This window comes from Podarcis tiliguerta (assembly GCF_965153285.1).
Source record: "Podarcis tiliguerta genome assembly, chromosome: Z".
NCBI lineage: Eukaryota > Metazoa > Chordata > Lepidosauria > Squamata > Lacertidae > Podarcis > Podarcis tiliguerta.
Window position 1 is genome coordinate 46,717,720 of NC_139553.1, and position 25,259 is coordinate 46,742,978.

At 45.4% G+C, this 25,259-nt stretch overlaps 1 protein-coding gene across 2 annotated transcripts in view; it reads left to right on the plus strand.

Annotated features, from left to right (window-relative positions):
* The window catches only part of SLC7A3 (solute carrier family 7 member 3), a 31,150-nt gene extending 6,272 nt beyond the window's left edge, over positions 1–24,878 (plus strand). For both annotated transcript variants that reach the window (XM_083422618.1, XM_083422619.1), the window contains 11 exons: positions 14,064–14,473; positions 15,357–15,515; positions 16,150–16,327; positions 17,002–17,114; positions 17,981–18,203; positions 20,533–20,672; positions 21,163–21,265; positions 21,404–21,615; positions 22,485–22,651; positions 23,990–24,098; positions 24,234–24,878. In XM_083422618.1, the coding sequence (XP_083278744.1) occupies positions 14,104–14,473; positions 15,357–15,515; positions 16,150–16,327; positions 17,002–17,114; positions 17,981–18,203; positions 20,533–20,672; positions 21,163–21,265; positions 21,404–21,615; positions 22,485–22,651; positions 23,990–24,098; positions 24,234–24,364 (1,905 nt within the window). In that variant the 5' untranslated portion in view covers positions 14,064–14,103 and the 3' untranslated portion in view covers positions 24,365–24,878. The remainder of the gene's footprint in view (positions 1–14,063; positions 14,474–15,356; positions 15,516–16,149; positions 16,328–17,001; positions 17,115–17,980; positions 18,204–20,532; positions 20,673–21,162; positions 21,266–21,403; positions 21,616–22,484; positions 22,652–23,989; positions 24,099–24,233) is intronic.
* Positions 24,879–25,259: the final 381 nt, after the last annotated feature.

Consider the following 25,259-nt stretch of genomic DNA (forward strand, 5'->3'; position numbering starts at 1 on the left):
GGAAGAGGGCTTGCTTTTCATCTTCAGTGACTGGCTGATGCAGTTGGCTGCCTCTTCCTGCAGCTCCTTGTAACTGTCCAGGACTTTTGCCCTCATCAGTTCACGCTCAGATGACTCTTCCTCTGTGACCATCCCTCACTGAGAAAGAGGCTGCGGTAAAAGTGTAACTGCTCAGTGAACCATTCCTGCCCAAAATGGGAACCAGCGAATTGGCAGGGTGATGCCCCAGTCTGTCACGGAGAGTGTGGCTGTGCCTATCCTACAGGCTATTACTGGGCTGTTCTTTATCTGATGTTTCCAACAGAGCTTCCAGAGCAGCATGAAGGGTCTTGTCTGCAGGGTAGGGACTGCTGCTCTCCAGGGAAGAGATCGGCCTGAGGTTCTGTACTCTTCTCTCAGAGTCTTTGCAGGGTGGAAGCCTCTTCCTGCAGCTCCTTGTAACTGTCCAGGAGTGGGAACTGCCCAGGAGTGGGAACCTGGGAGGGTGACTGGAATAAGCGACATTTGGCATATTGAGTGGCCTGCTGCAGTGGGTACAAGCCAAGCACCCCACGGGTTCAGGAGGGCCCCACACACTTTTCTCGGCCTTCCCGCAATCGCCCATAGACAATGGCAGCAAATCTCTGCTCTCCCCTGCAGTGGCTGCCCACCACTTTTACTGACCCGAAATGCAATGCCTTTGCCTATTTAGCTAGGTGATTTCGGCATTGCATGGTGGCCACCATGGAGAAGAGCCAAGCTTGGTTCTTATTCAAAAGTGCATTGCCACTGAAATGCCCAGTGGAGAGCGGCTGACAGGAGAGTCAGTGGGGTGGGGAGTTATTGCATAGAGGTGGCCATGTTGGGGTGGCAGTTGTAATGGCAGCACTGTGCCAAGGAGCCCCTGAGATCTGGCACCAGCTCTGCAGCAAGGGCTCTTTCAAGGCCTCAGCTCCACTTGAACATGGCCATTTCCAGTGTTGCTCTTCCCACAGGCAGCTCTGCTTGTCCTTCTGAAGGTGTGTGCTGTTTCCTTAATAAGTTACGCCTCATGAACGGCTGCCATCATAAGGAGACCACCTCTCCGTGTCTGCACCTCCCTGTTGGGACTCACGATGGGAGTAGCAGGTGGTGGAGCTCTTCAGGGGGTCTGGCATTGCTTGGGCTTGGCAATTACGTTTCCCTCTGGAGCAAACAGATTTAATGAAAAGGAGCAAATGGGGGTGGGGAGGGGAAGGGACAGAAAAACAAGCAAACAACCAAGACCTGTTTCTTGCATTTTGCAACTTTCATTAATGCACCTGTGTTATTTTTTTTAATCAACACATCTTTTTATTGCGCATGACTGAGCTACGGTCTCAAAAGTCCTCCTGATCAGGAGAACAAACAAGGAGATCTAAGAGCTCAAAATGCTAATTCCACAATAAACCAACTTTTCAGTTAAGCTTTTAATTTTAACCCATCCTGTCTTCAAGAGATTGTAAGATAATGCATTTGGGAAGAAAACTCTGAAACGAATCATTAATTCTTGGTACCCGCAAGACACTCCTTAACCAATAACACATGAGTCGTGTTTGTTTGCCAAAGTCTAGATTATTGTCTTTGTCTCCATAGCTCATTAAAGTGCAGCTCCCACATTCAGGTGAAAATTGCCAACTATTTCTCCCTCTGTCTCTGTCTCTCTTTAAAGGAATGATGGTTTGTATTTCTGACAGCATCATGCCACTCAGGTGGCTTACCTGCCTCTGGCCTGCTTTTGCCCCCCGAACCTTAAATCCAACATGTAAATACTGGGAAACAACCAATATAAAGGGAAAATAAGAAATGGGAGGACATTTTTATATATTTCATTTATTTCAAAATATTTGGGCAAAATTTTCCCAATGCAGCTTATAGAAGAGCAAAGACATATAGACTGTAATAAAACCACAATCCAAAACTAAAAATAATTGCTATTACATTATTAATAATTTGTCAGGTTTTCCATGAAGGTGTCTGAAAGTGACTTACAAGTAGAAACAAGAAAATTATGAAATATTAAAAATAATTATTAAACATTGTATAAGCATTGGGGCAGTAAAACAGTAGCACTTAAAAACAACACAGGAACACTGCATATTAAAAAGCAGTGTTAGCAGGGAGGAAGTGTTCAGACTCTTGTTTAAAAGTCACTAGAGTCAAACCTTGGTTTCTGAACGCCTTCGTTATCGTGCATTTTGGCTCCCAAACGCCAAAAACCTGGAAGTAAATGTTCCGATTTTCAAACGTTTTTTGGAACCTGAATGTCCGACACGGTTCCGCTTGAGTGCGAGAAGCTCTTGCAGCCAATTGGAAGCCACGCCTCGGTTGTCGAACATTTCGGAAGTCGAACACTCTTCCGGAACGGATTACGTTCCAACAACCGAGGTTTGACTGTAACGTAGAAGCCATGCATACTCTGCTAGTGTGAAGGAGAGCCATAGGCACCTGTTTCTAGTGGCCACAAGTTTGGTGGCAGGCCCCCATGCAGGGCCTTTGAGCTTAATCTTAAGGCCTGAACTGGTGTGAGTATCCAAATAACCTGGTCCCAAACCACTCAAGCCTTTAAAGGTGAACACCAGCACTTTAAAGTGGGCCAAGAATCAGGACATGAACAGCAAGCCAGTGTAATAGGTGTTATGTGCTTTGAATAGCTAGTCCAGTCTTTGTCAGCCTGGTGCCCTCCAGATGTTTTGGACTTCAGGTGTGGCTGGGGCTAACATACTCTCCAACATTTCTCTGATGAAAATCAGGACATCCTATTCAACAATGGTTGTTGTTGTTGTTGTTATACCTTGCCCATTTGACTGGGTTTCCCCAACCAGTTTCCTCTGGGAGGCTTCGAACACATATAACAACATAAAACATTAAACATTAAAAAAACCTTCCCTACACAGGTCTGCCTTCAGATGTCTTCTAAAAGTTGTATAGTTAGTTATCTATCTCCTTGGCTTGGGAGGTGCATAATTGAGCCATACCCTCCAACATTTCTCTGATTGAAATAGGGACGTCCTAAGGAAAAGCAAGACATTCAAATGAGAAACCAGGACAGCTTCTGTAAAATCCAGGACTGTCCCTGAAAAATAGGGACACCTGGAGAGTCTGGGCCAAGGAGAGTTATAGACCTAGTTGTAGTTCTGTTGTGGCCCAACAAGCATCAGAGCAGCTGTATTTTGCACAAGATAGATTTAAAGAGCATCTGTCCAAGGCAGACTTGAATAGAATGTGTTGTGGTCATCTAGTGTGTGTGTAATGATGCAAGGACCACTTCCTCCAAATAGCTTTCTGTAATTCTAGAGAGCCGCCAGCAAAGGCTTTGCTTAAGGAATGGGTCTGGTATCCAATCTGTATGTTTCATATAGCTTTGTGAAGAACCCAGAATTTGAATGGCATATTGTGTTTGTGTAGCTGGCAGCTTTGCTTTTTGGCTGCAGAACTGAATCAAGCTTGTTCTCTGGAGCATGGCTCCCTATTTGTAGCCCAGTGAAAAGATCTAAGTTGGTATGGAGATTTTGGCAACCCTGTTTCTAGGCCGCCCTGTGCATGGGCATGGGCTTGCAGGGTGGAGTGCTGTGCTGTTACCACCACCCAAATTAAAAAATCAAAATCCCTGAACATAGAAAAGTAGGATATAAGGGGATTTCTTCAAATATGGAAGGATCTGCCAGCAATCTAAAGAGATAACAGCGCAGAAATAGATTTAGACCAACAGAGCAGCCTAACATTAGCCAGAGAGTGGGCACCTGATGCCAACAGGGAAAGGGAGGCACAGCTTCTGGCTCCTGCCAGTCACAGCCTTTTCTTGCTTTCTTACCCCAGGCTTCCTTTTCTTCGGCAGTAACCTAGGTTACGCTAGTTTTCAGCTGGAGCTGGGGCCAGGCAACCATGACCTTCTCTGGTGCTTCCTTCTGCTCAAGTAAAATTATTATCTATTAATAGGATCAGATGAGCATTGAAAGGCACAATTAACTTCCTTGCTCTGGCAGTGAAATGTGAGTTCAGTTGCTCTTCCGAGGAGGAAGCGTTTAATTATGTGTTTTGCCAACCCAACTGCCATCCTTGTAGATAAGCTAGGGCACTTCTGGGCACTGATTGCAGAGGGACAGCATTTTGCTTTGGCACATTTTCTTGTTCTGCTCTTCTTTTTTTTAATAAATATTTTATTCGATTTTACATAAGAAGCAAAAAAGAGAAACAAAAACAACAGACAATACAAAAGAAACACACAAATTTACACAAACATAGAATACCAAAAACAACAAAAATAAAAACAATCTTATCTTCATAATAATCTTGCATTAACTTATTTCTCTGACTTCCCCAAATCTCCCTTCCCTGTATTCCAAATCATACAATTAAACAACAAATCCCTTCCCTCTGTCATATTTAAACTCTTTTCTTAATTTAAATATCTTAATTTAACTTATTCAGTGCTTATAACTTAAAATATTGAGTCTTCTAATCTTTAGAATTTTAAACCAGTAACCTTATACATTCAATCTGATGTTGTTCTAACATTCATTAATCTTGTAGTGTTTCTGTAAATATTCTTTAAACTTCCTCCAGTCTTTTTTCACTGTCTCTTCTCCCTGGTCTCTGATTCTGCCAGTCATTTCTGCGGATTCCATATATTCGATGACTTTCATCTGCCATTCTTCCAGCGTGGGTAATTCTTGTGTCTTCCAATACTTTGCAATGAGTATTCTTGCTGCTGTTGTAGCGTACATAAAGAATGTCCTATCCTTCATGCGTACCTCTTGGTTGACCATGCCCAGGAGGAAGGCCTCCGGTTTCTTCGGGAATGTGTATTTGAACACTTTCTTCAGTTCATTATAAATCATCTCCCAAAAGGTCTTAATCCTTGGGCATGTCCACCAAAGGTGGAAAAAGGTACCTTCAGTTTCTTTACATTTCCAACATTTGTTATTGGGCATATGATAAATTTCTGCTAGTTTGACTGGTGTCATGTACCATCTATATATCATTTTCATAATATTTTCTCTTAAGGCATTACATGCCGTAAACTTTACACCAGTGGTCCATAACCGTTCCCAGTCAACTAGCATTATATTATGACCAACATCTTGTGCCCATTTAATCATTGCTGATTTCACTTCCTCATCCTGTGTATTCCATTTCAGCAGCAAGTTATACATTCTTCACAATATCTTAGTTTTGGGTTCTAGCAATTCTGTTTCCAATTTTGATTTTTCCACCTGGAAGCCAATTTTTCTGTCCAATTCATTTTCTTGTTCTGCTCTATCAGATCCATCCCTTCAACCAGAACTTGTATGATCACAGAAGCTGCAGTGGTGCCTTGATGTGAGCAAGGCTTCTCTGGGTAGGAGGCTGGTAGTTTAATGTTTTCAAAGTGGTGGGAAGTTATGAGGCAAAGCTCCTGGGTTTACTTCTCCTTTGGATGGGAGAGCACTGTGAGTTGTCTTGGATCCAACATCCAGCATGCATCGATGAAATCTTATATAATCAAAACCCATTGAAAAAGCCTGAAAACACCCTGTTCCACCCCCGTTCTGCCTTTTTAGAGATTTTTCAGTGATGTTTTTATGATGTCTCCAGGTCACTTTGGGGTTCAGTGCGATGCACATATACACAGTCGCACACATATTGCATGCGCGTAAACTGGGGGTTGTGTTGGGAAACTGTGTACGTGCAGGTACTCACACAGAGTCAATTAAGGTTTGGCAGACAGCCAGAAGGCAATCTGAAGGAGTTTAGTCTGCCTGGTGATAACAGAGGCATGGAGACAGCTCCCTGACTGGTCAAGCTCTCTCAAGGGAGTGATAATTAATGACCTACTAACTGGTAGTTCAGTGGTTCAGTGTGTCAATGAGTGTAGGAGTTGTGAGTCGTGTCAGAGAGAGCTAGCAAAAGATCCGTGTTCTGTTCCTGTAAATAGTCCAGTGTATATAATAAACACCTAACTACAAGTTGCTGGTTCCTGCTTCGTCTATCCTGTCTGCAGCCAAGTCGCCAATTGCTTCCGTGGATTCTGCATGTATTCTGCTAAGGTCCTGCAACTAGTTGGAAAGTTGCGAAACACCAAATAGGTTTTGCCAATAGGCTGCCTGTATGCTATTTGTATAAACGTTAAATGTTGTTAAAGATAGCTTACTAACTTTGCTCCACTAAACATGATTTGGTTTTCCCCATAGCATTGCAGTTTGCATTGAAATGCAATTTGCAAAGGTGGTGATTAAAAAATAATAATTCACCAGTGAATGAAATGAAGATGATGGGGCTGAAATATGGTCACAAAATATGACTTAAAGATGCTGCACTTTGAAACTAAGTGTTGCGGGCAGAAATTTCTAAGCAGGTGGAGCATTCTGCAGATGGAATGATTTCCTGTTGCCGCTTTTCACGAGTGGCACTACTTCTTAAGGACTCTTTTATTCCATCTTTTCCCTTTTCCGACTCTCTTCTTTCATCCTCATTTTTATTTGGTCTCGTTCTCTGGATGGTGACTTGGCCCAGCTCTGTGGTACTGCTTTGCAACAAGGGCCAGATTGAACCTGGAGAACCTGCCCCTTGAGATGCTCCTCCAACTGAGTCCTTTCCACCCCAGCTTGCTGTGGGCAGGTGGGGAGATAAATGGCAACCCGCCCTGTCTTCTGTAGCAAGCCCATTCAGGTTAAAGTGAGCAGGCTGCTGCATCTCTCCAAGGTTTGCTGCTAACTCTTAATACGCTTGTTGTTTATAATCCTTTGTTTTATAGGGAAGGTCCCCCTAATGATCCATAGTGGACTCTCTGGCACACTTCCCCCTGTCCCAAGTATCCACAAGGCACAACCACTGAATTAGAAACACCATGAATTAGAGACATCTCTCCATATGAACTGACCCAAACGTTGCACTTGTCATCTGAGGCACTTCTGTATGACCCTGAGAGGTTCGGAGAGAACACAAGAACAGGCCTTTTCTGCAGTGGCTCCCCGACTGGGGAATGCTCTTCCCAGAGAGGCTCGCCTGGCACCATCATTACATGTCTTTAGATGGCAGGTGAAAATGTTCCTCTTTACCCAAGCCTAGACTATTAAATAACGTATGGCCTCTTAAATGTTGGGGGGCGGGGAAGGAGATTGTTAGTATGACTATTTTATTATTATGCTTTGCATTATGTAATTATTATGCTCTGTAAAATGTGTTCTTAATGATGTACAGCACCCTGGGAGCTTTTGATAAAGGTTGGTATATAAATTGAATAAATAAAAATAATAGAATAATAGGATTGAATAGTTGCAAGGTACCCCCAAGGGTCATCCAGTCCAGCCCCCTGCAATGCAAGAATCTCCACTAAAGCACCCATGACAGAGATCCATCCAGCTGCTTAAAAACCTCCATGGAAGGAGAGTCCACAACTTCCCGAGGGAGTCTGTTGCACTGTTGAACAGATCTTGCTGTCAGAGGCAGTAGCTTGCTGCTCCTCAGCAGTCTTCTGTGGCCTTCTGCTCTCCTTCCACGCCCACCAAACTCCATACCCAGCCAGTGAGTTTTGCATTATCAACTGCTTTTTCTCAATCAAACTAAAAGGCTTCCTTAAATAAAAAAAAATCCGCCCCCATGTTTATTTAATATTAAAACAAATCCTAAAAAATATGTAGGAACACTAAAAGGTTTCCTAAGCAGCTTAGCCAGCCTGTTCCCACATCTCTACTGAGGAATATGCTGCTAGGCAGTTTTGTCTGGTAGTTGTCCAGCCATCTCATGTCAGCTCCTGCTTGGATCCCCCCCCCCCCCCGGTCAAGCAGAGCTTCCCATCCTTCATGACGGCAGCAAGTAGTGGCCTCCGGTCCTGGCTGACCAGCACTGGACTGTTTCTAGGGTAGTAGGATTCCTAGACCAGAGCACAGCAGGCAAGTTTGCTTTTGTCTTTCTAGAAATGGTGCCATGATCACGGCAGCCTGGAACTGCTGAGTGTGTGTGAAGTCAAACGGTTACATAAAGAAAAACAAACCAAAGCTGCTGGCTTTTGTAAGCTGTGTGCACTTGACTTTCTCCTGTTGCACTGGAGTGTGTGATTCTGGAGGTTTATGCTAGGCTTGGTTGCAGGGGGATGGGAGGACGAAGCTGTCCTGGTGTGTTCATCCAGGGGTTCTCCCCCTCCCCATGCACAGGCTGAACAGGCACTTTGGTTTGTGGGAAGAAGCGGTCGCTGGTAGCCAGGGGGCAAAATCTTAATACTTCCACCTGCTGAGATCATTTCTGGGCACTGTTCCCACAACAGACCCAGGCTTGAAAAATGTGTTTCCTCACATAACTTTTTCCATTTTTATTCCACTCTGCTGGAAATGGAAGTTTGCGTTCCTTTGGCTGATGGCGAACATCCATCAAGGTGACACTTCCCCTCCTGTTTGTCAGGAGCCAGGAGGGTGACGCAAAGGACCAAAGCAATGTTATTGCAACTCCCACGCTAACAAGATGCTTCCTTAACATTTCGGCTTCAAAGGGTAAACTCTGGGTTCCATCAAAAGAACCCTGCAGTCCCCAATGGTGCTGTCTGTGGCCATGATCCGGACGTTAAGGAACTCAACAGGGAATTGTTAACCCACCAAGGGTTCATAGCAGACAGTTACACATATATCCTCATGGCCAGCTCCTCTTCCTGCTGCTCATTTGCTGGGTCAATGTTTGTTTGTTTGTTTGTTTGTTTGTTTGTTTAAAACAATTTTCACTGGTTTTTAAAATAAATACTAGAACCATTAAACACTTATCCACCAGTACATCTAATGGTGTTTGTTCCATCTATTGACTTTAGACATAAGCTTCCATATTCAATAATAGTCAAATGTATTACGTAACATAACCTCTCCACAGAGAAGATTCAGCGGTTAGTATAACAAGGTCTTGATTTGGGTTGGGTCTTGTTTGCAGCTAGATCCCCTCTGTTCTTCTGAGTAGACCATTCCTCATGAGGGGACCTCTGGCGACAGAGCCATCTGGCAGCTTCTGTGGAGGCTCCAGCATTCCAGAGGAGAAAGGAGTTGTGGGCTTCCCATAGGCATCTGGTTGACCTTTCTGAAAATGGGATGCTGGAATAGATGGCACACTGGGCAGATCCAGCAGCCAGGCCCTTCAGCCAAGTCCACTGTAGCCTTTACTCCTGAGGCCTGGGGGCCAAATCACATCAAGGCAGGGCTTGGGATGTGGTCAGAGAGATTACTAGGAGGCCGAAGTGAAGCATCCATGTTGTGGGTTCCTTCACACCCACAGCTGTACTAGAAGGGACCCCAATCCTCTTCTTCTGAAAAGATGCTCCTGGGTTCTGGGATGTCAGCTGGCCAACTGCAGAGGGCGTCTCTTTGTTGATCTTCTCTTTGTACCTTCTGCATGCCAGTTTCCTTCCATTGATGTAAAAAACTATCTCTGGGTTGGGAAACATTTTGCACATTTTCTGTGTCTCTAAAGGAGCAGGAAAGGGAAGGAAATAAACCAGAGATAGATCCAAAAATATTAGTACTGGCTTCCCTGTTGCCAATATCTTTTTCATAGCTGGTTTTTGGCTGTTGTTGCGCCTGTGATTCCTTCTGCCAACCACAGAACTGTTAATGGCACAGGACTTTCCTTTTAGTTACATGTTGCCAAATCCCGGTTTTTCTATGCTTTCACTTGTGGGTTCTCCAGGATGCTCATAAATAGCGCTTTTCCCTGTTAGCAAACAAAGCAGATGGTCTGATAGCAGATGGAGATGGTCATTAGTCTTCATAGATCAATGCTGCAGAAAGAGGAAACGAGAGGGCCTCTGCTTTCCTCTGTCTCCCGACAGTGCAATCAGTCAGCTTGATAGACAGGCTGGGTAGATGGCATCTTTATTGATTCCTTGAGGCAGCACAGATGATGGAAATTCTGCAGTTGGCTGGTTATATACAACAAGCAGGACCTGCAACAAAATGTTGCTGAGTTGCATCCCACTAAGTTGTAAGGTCAGAGCTGGTTAAATGTCAGCATGGTTAGGCATCTGCTAGACTGGAGGCTCACATCCCAGCACAGGGTCCACTGGCAAGAGCACCCTGGACCTGCTGCAGTGTGTAGGTAAACTCAATTGAGGGAGGGGTGTCAAGGGTGTCTTGCCTAAAGGGTCTCCAAAATCCAGAGCTGGCACTATGTTCAAGCAAGCCAGTTCCATTTCTCCCCTGCACACTCCTACTTTTCCTATTCTTAATTTGCAACTGATACGCAGTGTTCTAACAGCTCCTGGAAGCCACACTGTACATGCTTCATTCTCATTGGGCTCTTTCAGGTGTTGTAGAGAGTTGGCCCTTTTGTTTCCCAGTGTTGTACCTCTATATACCTTGAGGCTTGCTGACCTACCTCTTTCTTCTCCTGTTGATACTCAGCCTATTGAGTTTTGCAGGATGGGTTCTAATAGGTAGGAGAGGATGTATTACCATAATTGCAATTTATCCCTCCAGGCACCCACGTGTGTGGGTTGAATGGAGTTTTGAAATCCCACCATTGGCAGCAAATTTAAAAGCATAGGAATTAGGCTATAAAACCTTTCTTTGAGCAAGTCCAACTAACGAAGTAAGCTGGCTTCCCCTTCTTATCCCGCTTAACAGAGAATCAAAACAGTAAGTAAGTTGAAGATATTTTTTACTTCTTTAAAGGTCTTGCCCTTGTTTTAAGCAAACAGCAGGCAAAAATAATTCTAGGTTAGAAAATGCATAGTTGAATTCTAAAACACAGTCTACACTCAGGGAGACATCCATCTCCACTGAAGACATGCTGAAGGAGATATCCATCTTTCCATCAAAGAGAGAGTTACTGACAGGAAGAAGAAGGTTTTTTATTTCTCATTTCTTCCTGCCACTGGAAGCATGGGAAATGACACCACACAGAGCTCTCTCTCCACTAAATGCATTCCTATGGTTTGAGTCTGCCTATCTATAAATTTATAGCTCTGTGGTCATTAGCCCCTAGACTTACTAATTAACAAGAACGGGATGCCAACTTGAATAAAATATTGGGGGGGGTAAGCCCCGCCCCACATAATCCATCACAAGATGTGGCGCATCAACTTAGGGGGGGCAGCCTCCTCCAATATTTTATTGGGGAGGGTACTTAAAGGACCCTAGGAGCTGGCTCCCATGAACAAGAATATGCATTGTTAGTTTTTTGTTTTGTTTATACTGCAAATCTCCCACAAGTTTGCTGTTAGAAGGATTACAGGGAGATGTTTCCCCTGCTATAAAGGTAGTTATTTGGGACTGAAGCAGTTGGTGTATATACATACTTTGATGTTCCTACAAATGTTAAGACTGTGCACCCCTTGCTTGGTAGCCTGTGATAGGTAAGAATTGCTGCTGGGCAAGCAGGCAGGGAAGCCTTTGAAGAGGAGCACAGTTTGGATCTTTGCAGCAAATCAACTTTGGTGTGCTGCATTTCCATGGCAGAAACACTGGGAAATAGAATGGAAATGCTTTGTGGGAATGGAGTGAGTTGAGAATTGGGGGTTTCACTTGTGCTGGTACTAAGACCGGGCAGTGTGGATGTCATTAGCCCAGCCTTGTAAAAATAACCACTCTTCTGTTTGCCTGCGATGAGACTGTTATGATTTGTCTGAGCCTAGTGCAAACTTTTCACAAAGAGCACAGATGAAATCCTTTTTATCTTTTGAAAAACAGACAAGGAAAACCTAGTTTGTGTTGAGCAAGCAGAAGATTGGCTGGTATCCTTCAATTTCTTCTGGGTCTCTTTGTTTTGGATTCCTGGGGGTGGCTGGTGGGAATTGTAGTATGGAGGGTGCCCCAGAGCTTTAATTCAAGTTCTCTGTCTGTCCTAGAGAAGCATCTGATACAGAAACTCCCTGTTCAGAATGCTGCTGGTGCTTTTAGTTCCGTACACTGTTTCTGATTTGATTACATCAATTCTGGGAAGACCAGGAAGTGCCACATAGGACATATGGGCTGACTGATTGGTTATTTAATTTCTTATTCCACTTAATATGTTAAAAACATTTCTAAGCGGTGTACATAAAACTGAAGCAACAGCAGACAACTTAAACAAAATATTACAAAAATGCACAGGTAGATATAAAAATGTTACATTAATTAATACGAAGTTAGAAGTACTTATATATAAGTCACTATTATTTCATTGATATTGCTTACATTAATTTATTCAATTACATCAGGATCAATGAATTTATTTTTGTCATTGACAGCCAACACCTTTTCTTCTTTTTCACTCTTACTAAATTTGCCATCAATCAATCAATCAATCAATCAATCCATAAGCATTATCTACAACTTCATTCCTTGCCTCCATGGGATCACTGTCTTAGCCCAAGCTCTATTGACATGGAGTTATTTCCCCCTCTGTGATTGGTTAGGTGGGATTGAAACCACCTTGTGATTTCAGTACTTGTCAAGTTGCATTCATTTATTTGTGAAATCTTGAGAGCACTTTTTTAAAAAAAGATGCTGTCTTTTGCATCTACACAGGACTTTTAACAGCAGATTCGGGAAAGTGGGGTGCAAGTTTTGTCCTGTGCATCATGTGCCAGACTTAACACTGACCCCAAGGTCTCATTCCGCCTGGCCCATAGCTGGATGTTCTGGACTAAAGTTTGTTATGTTGTCTGTTAACCAAAGTTGGTTTAAACTTTGGTTAATAGCTGAAGATATCTTCCTGCCTTTTTATCTTGTGTAAACACTATTAATCCCAAGAGCTGCCTTTTGCTAACCTTCATGGACACCTGCAGGGTATGTGGATTTAATGTGTAACCACCATCCCTTTGGCTGCTAAGCTAGCCTCTGCCGTTTCCAACAGCAACATTTACCTTAAATACTCTGGGTTGAGACCCAATGGGGTTGCATCCAATGCTAGTCCTACTTGGAGTAGACCCGTATAAATTAAAGGCACAAATAACGTTGGCCCGTTCATTCCAATGAGTCTACTCATGAATAGAACTTGGTTGATCACAACCATTGCCTGTCTGTATACGCTTTTGAGTATAGGTTCTATGAAATTGTCGTGTGTGAGCTTAGGGTCCTTCCTCCCCCCCCCCCCCCCGGATTGCCATAATGTCACTCAACAAAACAGATGCCTGGATAGGAGGCAATTTGTATCCCCATCAGGGCACTGGCTTCTGCCCAATCCAGTGCTATGCCTAATTTAATCCCTCCCCACTTTTAACGCTAATGCCAAAATCACTAGGGTCTTGGAGGGCTGGATCATGCCCCAGAACTGAGAGTTAGCCACTGCTGCCCTAGACTTAAAAGCTACAATCTAACCTAAGGTAAAGGGAAAGGGACCCCTGACCCTTAGGTCCAGTTGCGGATGACTCGGAGGTTGCAGCGCTCATCTCGCTTTATTGGCTGAGGGAGCCGGCATACAGCTTCCGGGTCATGTGGCCAGCAGGACTAAGCTGCTCCTGGTGAACCAGAGCAATGCATGGAGATGTCGTTTACCTTCCCACCGGAGCGGTACCTATTTATCTACTTGCACTTTGACATGCTTTCGAACTGCTAGGGTAGCAGGAGCAGGGACCGAGCAACGGGAGCTCACCCCGTCGGGGGGGGGGGGCGGGATTCGAACCGCCGACCTTCTGTCCCACACAGTCTAACCTACTTGATTTGAAAAAGGGCCAGTGAAAATTCCTCAACTGTCCTTGGGTTACAGGTTACTTAGATTCTGGGGATCCGGGATGAACATTATGCTTTGGAACTGACACTCCCTGATTGCTTGCTTCTGCCCCTCATAACAATTTTTGTTTTATTTCAGTAACAATTCCTGCCTTACTTGCAGCTTATGAATAAACACAGCCTTAAAACAAACATAGGTTGGCTTTAAAAAATGCTCAAGGTGCTGGCCCTGAATGGCTGAACTTGACCACAAAGGGAAGGAGGAGTGGAACACCATTATGGGGTTCTGCTGGGGAACAAGGAATTGCCAGATTCCAAGTGGTACAGGGCTCCAGCTTCCTCAGTCACATTTTTGCATTACCACTGGCATGGTTCTGTTACATCTTAAAATCCTTACCCACATTCCTGCTGGCGCACATCCCATATTGCTGGCTCTAACACTGCAACATTCTCTTCTCTTAGATCCTTGGGAAGCATTGGACATTTTACACAATTGTCCAGAATGCTAAAGAAAACCATGGCAAGCTTCGGCAAGAAGCTGATCCGGCAGCGCACAGTGGACCTCAGTTCTGATGAGACCCAGTTGTCTCGTTGCCTCTCCACCCTGGACCTGGTAGCTCTTGGTGTGGGCAGCACCCTTGGGGCTGGTGTCTACGTTTTGTCCGGGGAGGTGGCCGTGGACGACGCAGGCCCTTCCATCGTGCTCTGCTTCTTCATAGCGGCTGTCTCATCAGTGTTAGCTGGTCTGTGCTACGCAGAGTTTGGAGCCCGAGTGCCCAAGGCTGGCTCTGCCTACCTCTACAGCTATGTCACAGTTGGGGAGATCTGGGCCTTCACCACAGGATGGAACCTCATTCTCTCCTATATGATAGGTACGTGCCGTTCGGCTCAGAGTCAAGGAGGTGACTTTGAATGAGCAGACAAGAATGATTTCACCCTGAGATCAGGTGCAAAGAAACAGGTTTGCCTGCAGCAATGCATCAAAGAAGCACCCTTCTCAGCGCCCAAACCCCTCAGGAGTAGGGGGCCACCTTGACTTACATTACTCATTACTTACAGATTCAAATAGCATAACAGTTCAGTCACGGTTGAGAAATAATTTTATGCATAGTTTATTTAAAATATTTTGGGGGCCGTTTCCCCCCGACTGAACTATATCCAAAAGAATTTTACTAAAAATTACTAAAATATAGAGTGGAGGGATACAGTTCAGAAGGAATTAATATCAAAACAGCAGCACAGAACTAAAACTACTAAACAGCCAGGAGGTTTAATTTGCCTCCTTAATGATGTTGTGGCTCCTTTACTACTCAGAGAGGGGTGATTCTCAAATGAAGCTTCAATGGGAAAAAAAGCCTCTGTCACTACCCATCTAACCTTACCTAATAGAGACACCTGGTAGAGAACCTTCTCACTAGGCATTGCTTCCTGGCCAAGTTACTATCAGCAGCCTCCTGAACCAACTTAACTTTCCAAGTAGTCTTCAAAGGCAGCCCTGCAATACAGTGTATGGTAGTAGTCTAATCTGAAGTTTACCAAACAAGAATAACAGTGGCCAGGCTATCTCTATCCAGAGAGGACAAGTAGCATTTTGCTTTCTTCTGGAACAAGTGGCTCATCTTGATGTTGTGAGTTGTTCTCCCATATTCATCTCGGGCATCTCTCTGTGGTGTGCTGAGGCCCATTCACTCTGTATGTGGCTGGAAGCGGCTGAGGTTGTATTTGTTAATGAAGGGCTCTCCTTTTGGTTTCCAGGGACAGCAAGCGTCGCTCGTGCCTGGAGCTCAACCTTTGACAACATCATTGGCGGCCACATCTCTAATTTCTTCCACAATCATACTGCCCTGCATGTGGAGAATGTGCTGGCTAAATATCCTGACTTCTTTGCTCTCTTTCTGGTTTTGCTGCTTACAGGTGAGGCAATCTCTGCAGCGGTAAGGACCTTCTTCCTTGGCAATAATCATAGACTTGTAGAGTTGGGGGGGGGCATGAGGACCATCTAGCTCAACCCTCTGCAATGTGGGAATCTAAACTAGATCATACATGACAGATGGCCATCCAACCTCGACTGATTATAAACTTCTAAGGAAGGAGAGTCCACCACCTCCCAAGGGAGTCTGTTACACTGTTGAACAGCTCTTGCTGTCAGGAAGTTCTTCCTGATGTTTAGTCGGAATCTCTTTTCTTGTAACTTGAAGCCATTGGTTCAAGTGCTATCCACCAGAGCAGGGGAAAACAAACTTGCTCCATCTTCCAGGTGACAGCCCCCCTCCTCAAGTAGCTTACTTGTCTAACCTCCAAAGAAGAATGAAAGAGGGAGAGAGCCTCAACAGATCTTAAATCACTGCAGAGGTGGAATCAGGGTTCTCCTGAAATATGCCAGTGACAGTCTGTTTATGGAGCGCTGTAGTTCAGAGCCCCATGAATAGGTTCTTCTGCCCTAGAACATGTTGTGAAGGTGATCATAACCGTTAACCCAGCAAGCCTGGAGGCCTGCTCCCAAGAGACTTGGCATAAATCTGTGCCCCCATCTCTCACTCTCTTTCAGGTTTGCTGTCGTTTGGTGTAAGTGAATCTGCCCTGGTGAACAAAATCTTCACAGCTATCAACTTACTGGTCCTGAGCTTCGTCATCATTGCTGGCTTTGTGAAGGGAGATGTCAAGAACTGGACCTTATCCAAGGAAGATTATCACAACCACACATGGAAACACGAGGCTGGAAGCAGGTAAGGGCTGTTCTCCCCTTGCATAACATCTGCCTGACCTTCTCCCCAAGCTTCTGTTAAGTTTAGGGTGGGAGGCAGCAGCCTGTCCTGCTCTGTGGAGAATAGTATCTGGGTACAGGTGGCCACCCACTCACTGCTCCCAGTTTTTATTATGGTGCTGTGCAGCACATGGTTTTAGGGCAATGTGACTGGTTTCCCCTCTCTGGGCACTGAGCAGGCACCAAGCAGAGAGGGCATCCAGTAAGCACTTGTCCCACCATAGGAAGGAGGCCTGAGGACTCTGACAGGGTCCTAGAGTCCTCCTTCCTCCTTCCCTTAGCCTAGTTAGTGCTTTTTCCAGCTTTGTGAAGGAGTTAGGAAGGCTTTAGGACCCTGTCAAAACCCTTACACATTCTTCCTAAAACCCGACAGTGCAACAGTGGGGGCACCAAATTTTGGCCTAGCTCAGGGCACCATAGTACCAAAGTCCATCCCTGGCTATAGCAGGGGTGAAGAGGAAAGGAAGTAGCAGCAGAGAGGAGCCAGTTTGGAGAGGCCCTCATGGTTCATGGACCAGCTGTTCTAGGGGGAGATTTAATTCATCAAGTATACATATTCCTGAGTGGCCCATCAGGAGGTTGTTCTCCTACGTTTTGGCTTCCTTGAATTTGCTGAAGTACATCTTTCTCTTGCAGCATTGGGCGCTTTGGCAGTGGTGGCTTCTTTCCCTTTGGCTTCGAGGGGGTCCTCTCTGGGGCTGCCACGTGCTTCTATGCCTTTGTTGGATTTGACTGCATTGCAACCACAGGTAGAGTATCTGCATTTGAGGGGTGTGGCGATTAGGTGAGAAATTCCCTTCTGTATTTCCACATACCCTGGAGGTGTGTATTTCCACATACCACAGGCAGGTGTGCAGTCAAGAGAGAGGGAAATGCCACGCTCAGCAACTGGGGGTGAGCTGCGTGCATCAACAGGGCCCTCTGGCATCTCTGCTCTTCTCCCAGGGCAAGGCTGAGCTGCTCTTCCGTAGTGTGCTTTCAGCAGGAAGTTTCTTCTTGTGATCTGGGGAAATAAGTCATTAGCAATGCAACTCCGTGCAGCAGTGCACTGCCTCACCTGGAAGTTCCCAAGACCCACTTCATATGAAATAGTTCTCCTGCCTAGAGATGTTCTTTGCCTGAGTAGTAGATTTGCAGGGCAAGTAAACAACCCCTGCACTGTGCAGATTCACATATTTGAAGTAATGTGGTGTGGTGTGAATTATGTGTGCAGGGTGGGGGTCCAAGGCTGTGCCTGTCTTGGGTATAGTAAATGAGAGAGGAATTTGCTGGAATCTCATCTGAGTTGTTCTGTTCAGTCTGCATTTTAATGTGAGCCTCATTCAAACAAGTTACATAAATCAAGACACAGCTGCCTTTTCTGAATTTTGGTGGCAAAATTCTCCAGCAAAAAAAAAAGGGGGGGAGTGCATATTAAGAGGAATTGCAGAGATGCAGTCATCAGGACAAAACTGCGCACACAAAAAACATATATATGGGGACAAACACGCATGAGAAATGTCGTGGTGACTTTAAGAAACAAGCACAAAATAATGTGGAAATGGGACAAACTGAGAGTAAGAGGTGCGAGAAACTGAAGTTGATAGTTTTCTTCTGTCTCGACCCCTTTCTCCAGGCGAGGAAGCGCGGAACCCTCAGCGCGCCATGCCCATTGGCATCATTGCCTCACTCCTGATCTGCTTTGTGGCTTACTTTGGGGTTTCTGCTTCCTTGACCTTGATGGTGCCTTACTACTTGGTGAACAAGGAGAGCCCCCTGCCTGATGCCTTCAAGGCTGTGGGGTGGGAGCCAGCCCGCTACGTGGTAGCTATTGGCTCACTCTGTGCCCTCTCCACCAGGTAAGGGATAAGGAAAAGCAGCATGCACTGAATTTTCTACTGCTGTTACATAGGAAACGTGAAGAGCTGTGTTAGCTCCAGTGTCTGATTCTCATAGTATTGCATATGTGGACCCAGTATTATTATTATTATTATTATTATTATTATTATTATTATTATTATTTTATTAATGAATTAATTAAATTTGTATACTGCCTTCATTCATAGATATCAGGGCAGTTCATGACGTAAAAATACATAATAGAATCCCCGCTCCCACAACACATTTTAAAAGGTCATTAGATGTCAATCAGCCAATGCCCTGGTTAAAGAGGAACGTTTTCGCCTGGCGCTTAAAGGTGTACAATGAAGGCGCCAGCTGAACCTCCCTGAGGAGAGCATTCCACAAATGGGTTGCCACTGCAGAAAAGACCCACATTCTTGAGTTGCCACCCCCTGGACCTCTTGTGGAAGAGGCACGCGAGGAAAGGCATCAACTGATCTTCTCAGGGTCTGGGTTGGTTTGTAACAAGAGAGGGCGGTCCTTGAGGTATTGCGGGTCTGAGTCGTTTAAGACTTTCTAGGTCAAAACTTGAATTGGGCCCAGAAGCTAATTGGCAGCCAGTGCAGTTGGGCCAGGATCAGCATAATACACTCAAATCATCTTGACCTGGTGAGCAATCCTGGCTGCCAAATTCTGCACCAGCTGAATTTCCAAACCATCTTCAGATGCAGCTCTGCATACAATGCGTTTTTTGTAATCTAACTAAGAGGTAACCGGAGCACAGACAACAGAAATTAGGCTCTCCTTGTCCAGATAGGGGTGTAGCTAGGCCACTAGCTGAAGCTGATGGAAGGCACTCAACACCACCAAGGCCACCTGAGCCTCAAAGGACAGCAATGGGTCCAGAAGCACCCCACAAGCTGTGTAACTACTCCTTAAAAAGAAATGTAACCCCATCAAGAGCAGGCAGCATCCCAGCCATCTGGTCTAGGGAACTATCCACTAACAGTATCTCAGTCATATCTGGATTGAGCTTCAGTTTATTGGCTCTCATCCAGTCCGTTATCAAGGCAAGACAATGGGTCCAGCACTTCCACTGCCTCACCTGCAAATAAAAGCCTTTGCCAGCCCTACCTGAAGAACCCAGGGACTGAACCCAGGACCTTCTTCATGCAAATTGTGTACTCTGTGGCATCACCATTCCCTTCATCTGCCACAGTTTTCCTCTTAGTTTAGTTGGTTTCAGCATTTAAATCCTACAATCCTACTGTTGGAAGAGTAACTAACAAACAGAAGCTTGCCCAGTGGAGAAAATGCCAAAGAGCTGTAATCTATAAAACAAATAAAAGAGCAGATAAGATAAATCAAATAATCAGCCATACTTTAAAAGACCAGCAGGCAACACAGGGAATCAAAAGGCTATTAAATGCCATTAAAGGCTCAAGTGAAGTGGGCGCCTAGTACCCTCAAGGGTCACACCAAAGTTTGAGGCAAACCTGTCTCACGATAGAGTTCCCTGAGCATGGGTGCCACTACAGAGAAAGCCCTTGCCCTAGTAGCTGCTTACCTGTCAAGCGTAGGTCAGCAATCAGTGAAGTTAACTCTTTATTCAAGAAACCAAAACGGTGCAGACCTAGTGGTCCTGGTAGGTCTTGGTAGGTCTTGCTCCAACAAGGCAGTTGCAAGGACTGAAGGTCCCCGCCATCTCCCAACACTTCCTAAGGCTCCTCCTCTCCAGGTTCTTTCTAAAGCAATCGGAAACTGCACCTGTGCACACCCCTCCTCTGCTTTGCCCTCTTCATTTCATTGCGTGTTCTAGGAGACCAAAGGGTAGAGGAGCTGGTCACAGCAGGACTGCTCCCTCTATCTTCCACTTCCACCTCAGAGTCTGAACTGCCCCCTGCCTGTTCCTGCTCACTAAACTCTGTTACCCCTTCAGCTTCTGACACCTCCTTCTCCCAGTCTGCTCCCTCTTTTCCCTCTGGCCAGCACCATCATCCCACCACCAGTTTCTGGGCTCGCTGTTGGGTGTACCTCAGCTGGTGCCTCCCACCACTCTGCATCCAGCCAATCCATGCATTATCTAAGCTTGGAACATGGCTGCCTCCATCCTAGAAGATGGTATGGTGGATGTGGGAGTAGACAGTGTTTTGGACACCCTGGGCTTCAGGTTCCTTAAGTCAGGCCATCAACTTGATTTGAACCCAGAAGCAGACCATGAGGGTAACTTGTGCTAAGGTGGCCACAGACTCCATTCATGAGCTGTTGGCCATCTGCATTCTCTTCGTATGGAAGTTCTCAGATATGCCCAGGTCTTGATTTTATGTCTCTTCCTGCCCAATGCAGCTTGCTTGGTTCCATATTCCCAATGCCACGGGTGATCTATGCCATGGCTGAAGATGGACTACTCTTCAGGTTTCTGTACCGGGTCCACAGCCGAACCAAGACTCCCTTAGTGGCTACTGTTGTGTCAGGCATCATTGCTGGTATGGATATCTTAGTGGGTCTTTGTCCTTTCTCCCTCTACACTTCCATCACCATTACCGCTCCTAGTGGTGCAGCAATAAAATTGCTAGCAAATTTAAAAAGCTAAGCAGAGTCTAGTATAGTTTCAAGTTGGATGGGGGACTACGTGTTGATATACTTGCAGTGCAGGGGATTGGACTACATGACCCTTGGGGTCCCTTACAACTCTATGATTCTATCCAGTGTGGAGTAATGGTTAGAATGTTGGACTATGACCTGGAAGAGCAGGGTTAGAATCGCCATCCAGCCATGAAGCTCCCTGGGTGACCTTGAGCCAGTCAACATCTCTTAGCCTAATCTACCTCAAAGGTTTGTTGTGAGGATGAAATGGGGAGGAAGCATGAACCACGTACACCACCTTGAGGTCCTTGGAATATAAAGGTGGTATAGAAATGTAGTAAATAAATAAGTAAGCCATCCCATGAGTCATGTGGGGCTATTATCTTGCAGGTCTAATGGCATTTCTCTTTGAGCTGAAGGACCTGGTTAACCTCATGTCCATTGGCACTCTGCTGGCATACTCCTTGGTTGCTGTTTGTGTTCTCATCCTCAGGTGGGTACTTCCTGGAGTGAGCAGCACTCCACACAGAGTTCTCCAAGCCATGTCTAGGCCTGGTGGATGCTCCTTTGCAGAAGGACTGACAGGGAATTGCAGTTTCCTTTTACTAAACTCTTCTGCCTTTGCTGATAGATACCAACCTGACCTGTTCGCTCCCTCCAAAGACTTGGAAATGCTTGAGATGAATGGAAGTGAAGAAGAGAAGGTGGTGATTAATCTCTCTCTCCGTGATGGCCATGTGGCCCTGAAAGACAAGTTCACCTGGAGGCGCCTTTTCTGCCCTTCCGGAGATGTTCCAACTTCCATCTCAGGGCGCATTGTCTACATTAGCAGCACAGTTGTCTGTAAGTGCTGGCATGTGTCGGGTCTAAACTGTGCATGTTTGCTCACCTGGATGGGCAAAGCCGGAGTGCACCACAGGGGTGATGCTGAGCCCCTGCTGCTTCCCAAGGCAGAGCTCTGGTTTGGCTGTGGAGATGGATGTGGGTGGGTGGGTTAGCTCAAAGCATAAGTGCTGCATGTTCTGACTCCGATATTTCCAGTTAAAACAGGAATGAGGAACCTGTGGCCCACCTATTGTTGGTGGCTAGAGCCATGATTCTCAAAGGGTGTGGTATGCCACACTGATGTGATAGGAGAGGATAGCAAGTGTGGTGGGAAGATTCAAGGACAACCAACATTATATTTTGGGAATGATATATGTTCTTATGTAGCTGAATTGTTTTCTACTTTCTGGATGTCCCATATTATAAAGCAGTTGTGTTCTAAATCAAATACTATTGGGAGTTGTTTCTTTTTGTTTTCCAATTTATCAATAAAAAATCCAGTGTGGTGCAAGCAAATTTTTATTCTGAAATTGTGGCCCAGAGGAAAAGATTTGCAAACCAGTAGGTTAGAGTTTAGGCAAGGACAAGGGAGAGCAGGGTCCAGATCCCCAGTAACCTGGGACCAGTCGCTGCCTCTCAGCCCTGGGTTGTGGTGAGAGTAAAATGGAGGGGGCACAACTATGTGTGCCACCTTGAGCTCCTTGGAGGAAAGGTGGACTACAAATTGAATGAATGAATGAATGAGCCTTCCATCTTCTCTGGCCCCAAGCATGTGAGTTGGTGTGCAGCTTCTAGAGGTCTCTGCCTTGAGGTAAAAGATTCTCAGGTGGAACGATTGGGCAGTTTTCAGCTCTATAAATCTGGCTTTTGGTGGTCTTGTCTTGCAGCACTGATGATCACCACTCTCTGTGGCATCTTGGCACAACAGTCAGCAGCTCTCATGCAATGCAGCATTGGCTGGGTCGTTGCCTGTGTGGTTCTCCTGGTTGTTTCACTCGTTGGCACCATCATCATCTGGAGGCAGCCAGAGAGCAAGACACGCCTCACTTTCAAAGTAAGAGTTCTGGCCAAAGGGCTGCCTTTGCTTGTGGGATTTTGGGGCACTTGCATGCTATTGCAGAAGGAATAGACTAGGACTTTCTGTTCATTGTCAAATTACTGGAGATGGAAGGGTAGTCCTAGAGATCCATTGGATGATCCTTTGTTTGCTCCCTTCAAACCTTGAACTCTGATGGGGGAAGTGGGGGGGATTCCCAAGTACAGTACATTCGCATCTTACATGCAATTAACTTGTGTGATTTCAACCTTGTGTGGTTGAAGTCCACAAATTAATTTCACACAAGTTGGACAGCTTAAACGCTCCTTTGCACTGGGCTTTCTGATGCAAAAAGAGATTTTAAGCTCCTAGATTTGCTCACCAGGTTCTGGGAGGCTTTAAAGAACTTGTGGGAACTTGGACGGTCCAGGGAGGTCTTGTGAGAGCAGCCCAGAGCTTTAAAAACTCTCTGTCTTGTTTAGAAGATAAGGATGGTCATGCAGGGACAGTTCCAAGGGGAGCAGTTCAGCTGTATGCGTTTCTGCAGATATGTGCCATCCCCAGAACGTAAACCCCATACAAGGCACAATTGTACTGTAGTATAGGGGGAAATGAAGAATTTGCAATCTGCTCTAGGGGAACTGAGTGACATCTCTTCTGCAATAGCATTTGTTATGAGAATCCTCTTCTTCCAATTGTGTAAAAAGCAATTATTTCCCCAACCTACCCCAGCAACTGCAACTATCCCTATGGATAACTGCTGCTTGTTGTAGGTACCTGTTGACCTATATCTATGATATCATTCATGACTTAGCATCACAACCTGCCCCCTCTATGCCAATGAAATTTTGCAAGCAACATTCTTCTACTTCCCCACAGCTCCCATCAATGCAATCTACTTGGATGCCGTCTTCCAGTTGAGTGCTCAGCCACTGTTAATTTAAAAGCAGCACCAGCCTCCTGCTTCATTCTGTAAAAAAGCAAGACAACAGTCTCCTTCTGCACAACCTCACTATTTCAGGAACATGATGGAACTGATGGGAGGAAAGGATTTTCAGGAGAGGATCCTTAGAAAATATTGAGAAAGCCATTCTTTCCCCATGCTTCCTCTCCCCTCCCCTTAAATACCATTACTTGGAGGCTGGAAATTTGTACTGGAGGCACAATATAGGGGTTGGTCTAAGACTGTGCTTCACCAGCCCCTGCTTTTAGGCTCCCCACCCCACTGCCTGGAAAGTCCCGATTGAAGACCAGGCTAAGCTTTAATCCTAATGGAAATTGTGGGTGGTAGCTAGTTTTTCCCAAAAGGTAAGGTGTTTTGCATCCGCTTGCATTGGGCCTGTTTGTCTTTTACAGGTCCCTGGCCTGCCACTGCTTCCCCTCTTCAGTATCTTGGTGAATATCTATCTCATGATGAAGCTGGATTCAGGTACCTGGGCCCGTTTTGCTGTCTGGATGGCAATAGGTAAGGAGCCACCCTGTCTGTGAAAGCTACCATAACAGGAAACAGTCCCAATCTCACTTGGTGGTTCATTTCTTGGTTGCTAGGGAAGCCTGGCTGTGGATGCTTTGTGACCATTGGGCTCCATTTCTCTTCTAGGCTTTGCCATCTATTTTGGATATGGGATCCGCCACAGTGTACAAGGACAAGTCACTCCACAGTCTCAGATGGTGGCAAGCAAACCTCTCCAGCGGGCACCCTCCGACCTGAGCCAAGATAGAGATATCTGAGAAGAGGATGTGGTTCTTTCCTTGTCCCCACCTCCTACCCACCACAGGTCCCCTTGAGCTCTACCTGCCTCCTATGCCACCCTAGGACAAGCAGATGACAAGCTCTTGGGCAAATGGTCTCTCCAGCATGCTGTAGTATATCCAAGTCAACCGTGTCATCCTGTAGAGCAGGAGGGGAGAGGAAGCACCAGCAGGAAGTGGGGCAGACTCAAGGGAGAGCTGATTCTTCTGCTCTTGGGGGAAAGACAACCCTGAGCAAAGAAGCACCCCTCCCTTCATGTCTGCGTTTATTCTCTTTGGGCCGTGTTGGCAACAGGTTGTCTTTCTCACATGTAGATGTTTGTGAAAGTGTCAGCTTGTCTGCAGTCCAAAAACATGTCTCTAGACCCTGAAGCTATAAGTATTTGTTGCTGTCCTGTTCATTGTTTGTATAACGTCAAAACATTGATGTTTTGTACGATTAAAACTCCAAAGGACCATTTTTTAAAAAATAAAAATGTGGGTTTTTTTGTTATGTTGGTCATACTTCATGTCAATTTACTTTCTTATTAAGCTCTCTTTCAACACACCTAAAAGCTAAAATACATGGCTCCATAAAACACACAATTCTTCTGGGGCTTCTGGCAATCTGGTCTGGGGCCATTCAGTAGTCCAATGTGATGGTGCGGCAGAAGCACTTGAATAGATTTTGTTCCACTGCAGAGGAACATCTTTCCTTTTGCCAACTGCTTTACCCAGGCTTACTTCTTAGCCAGAGGCCACATTGGTAAAGCAAACTTGGTGTTGCTTTACAAGCAGAATAAACCACCCTCCCTTCCACTAGCACAAGTCAAACATTCTGAGGCACGAGGCAAGGGCCTGTTTCTTGATACTGTAGCACTTTTAAATGATGGTG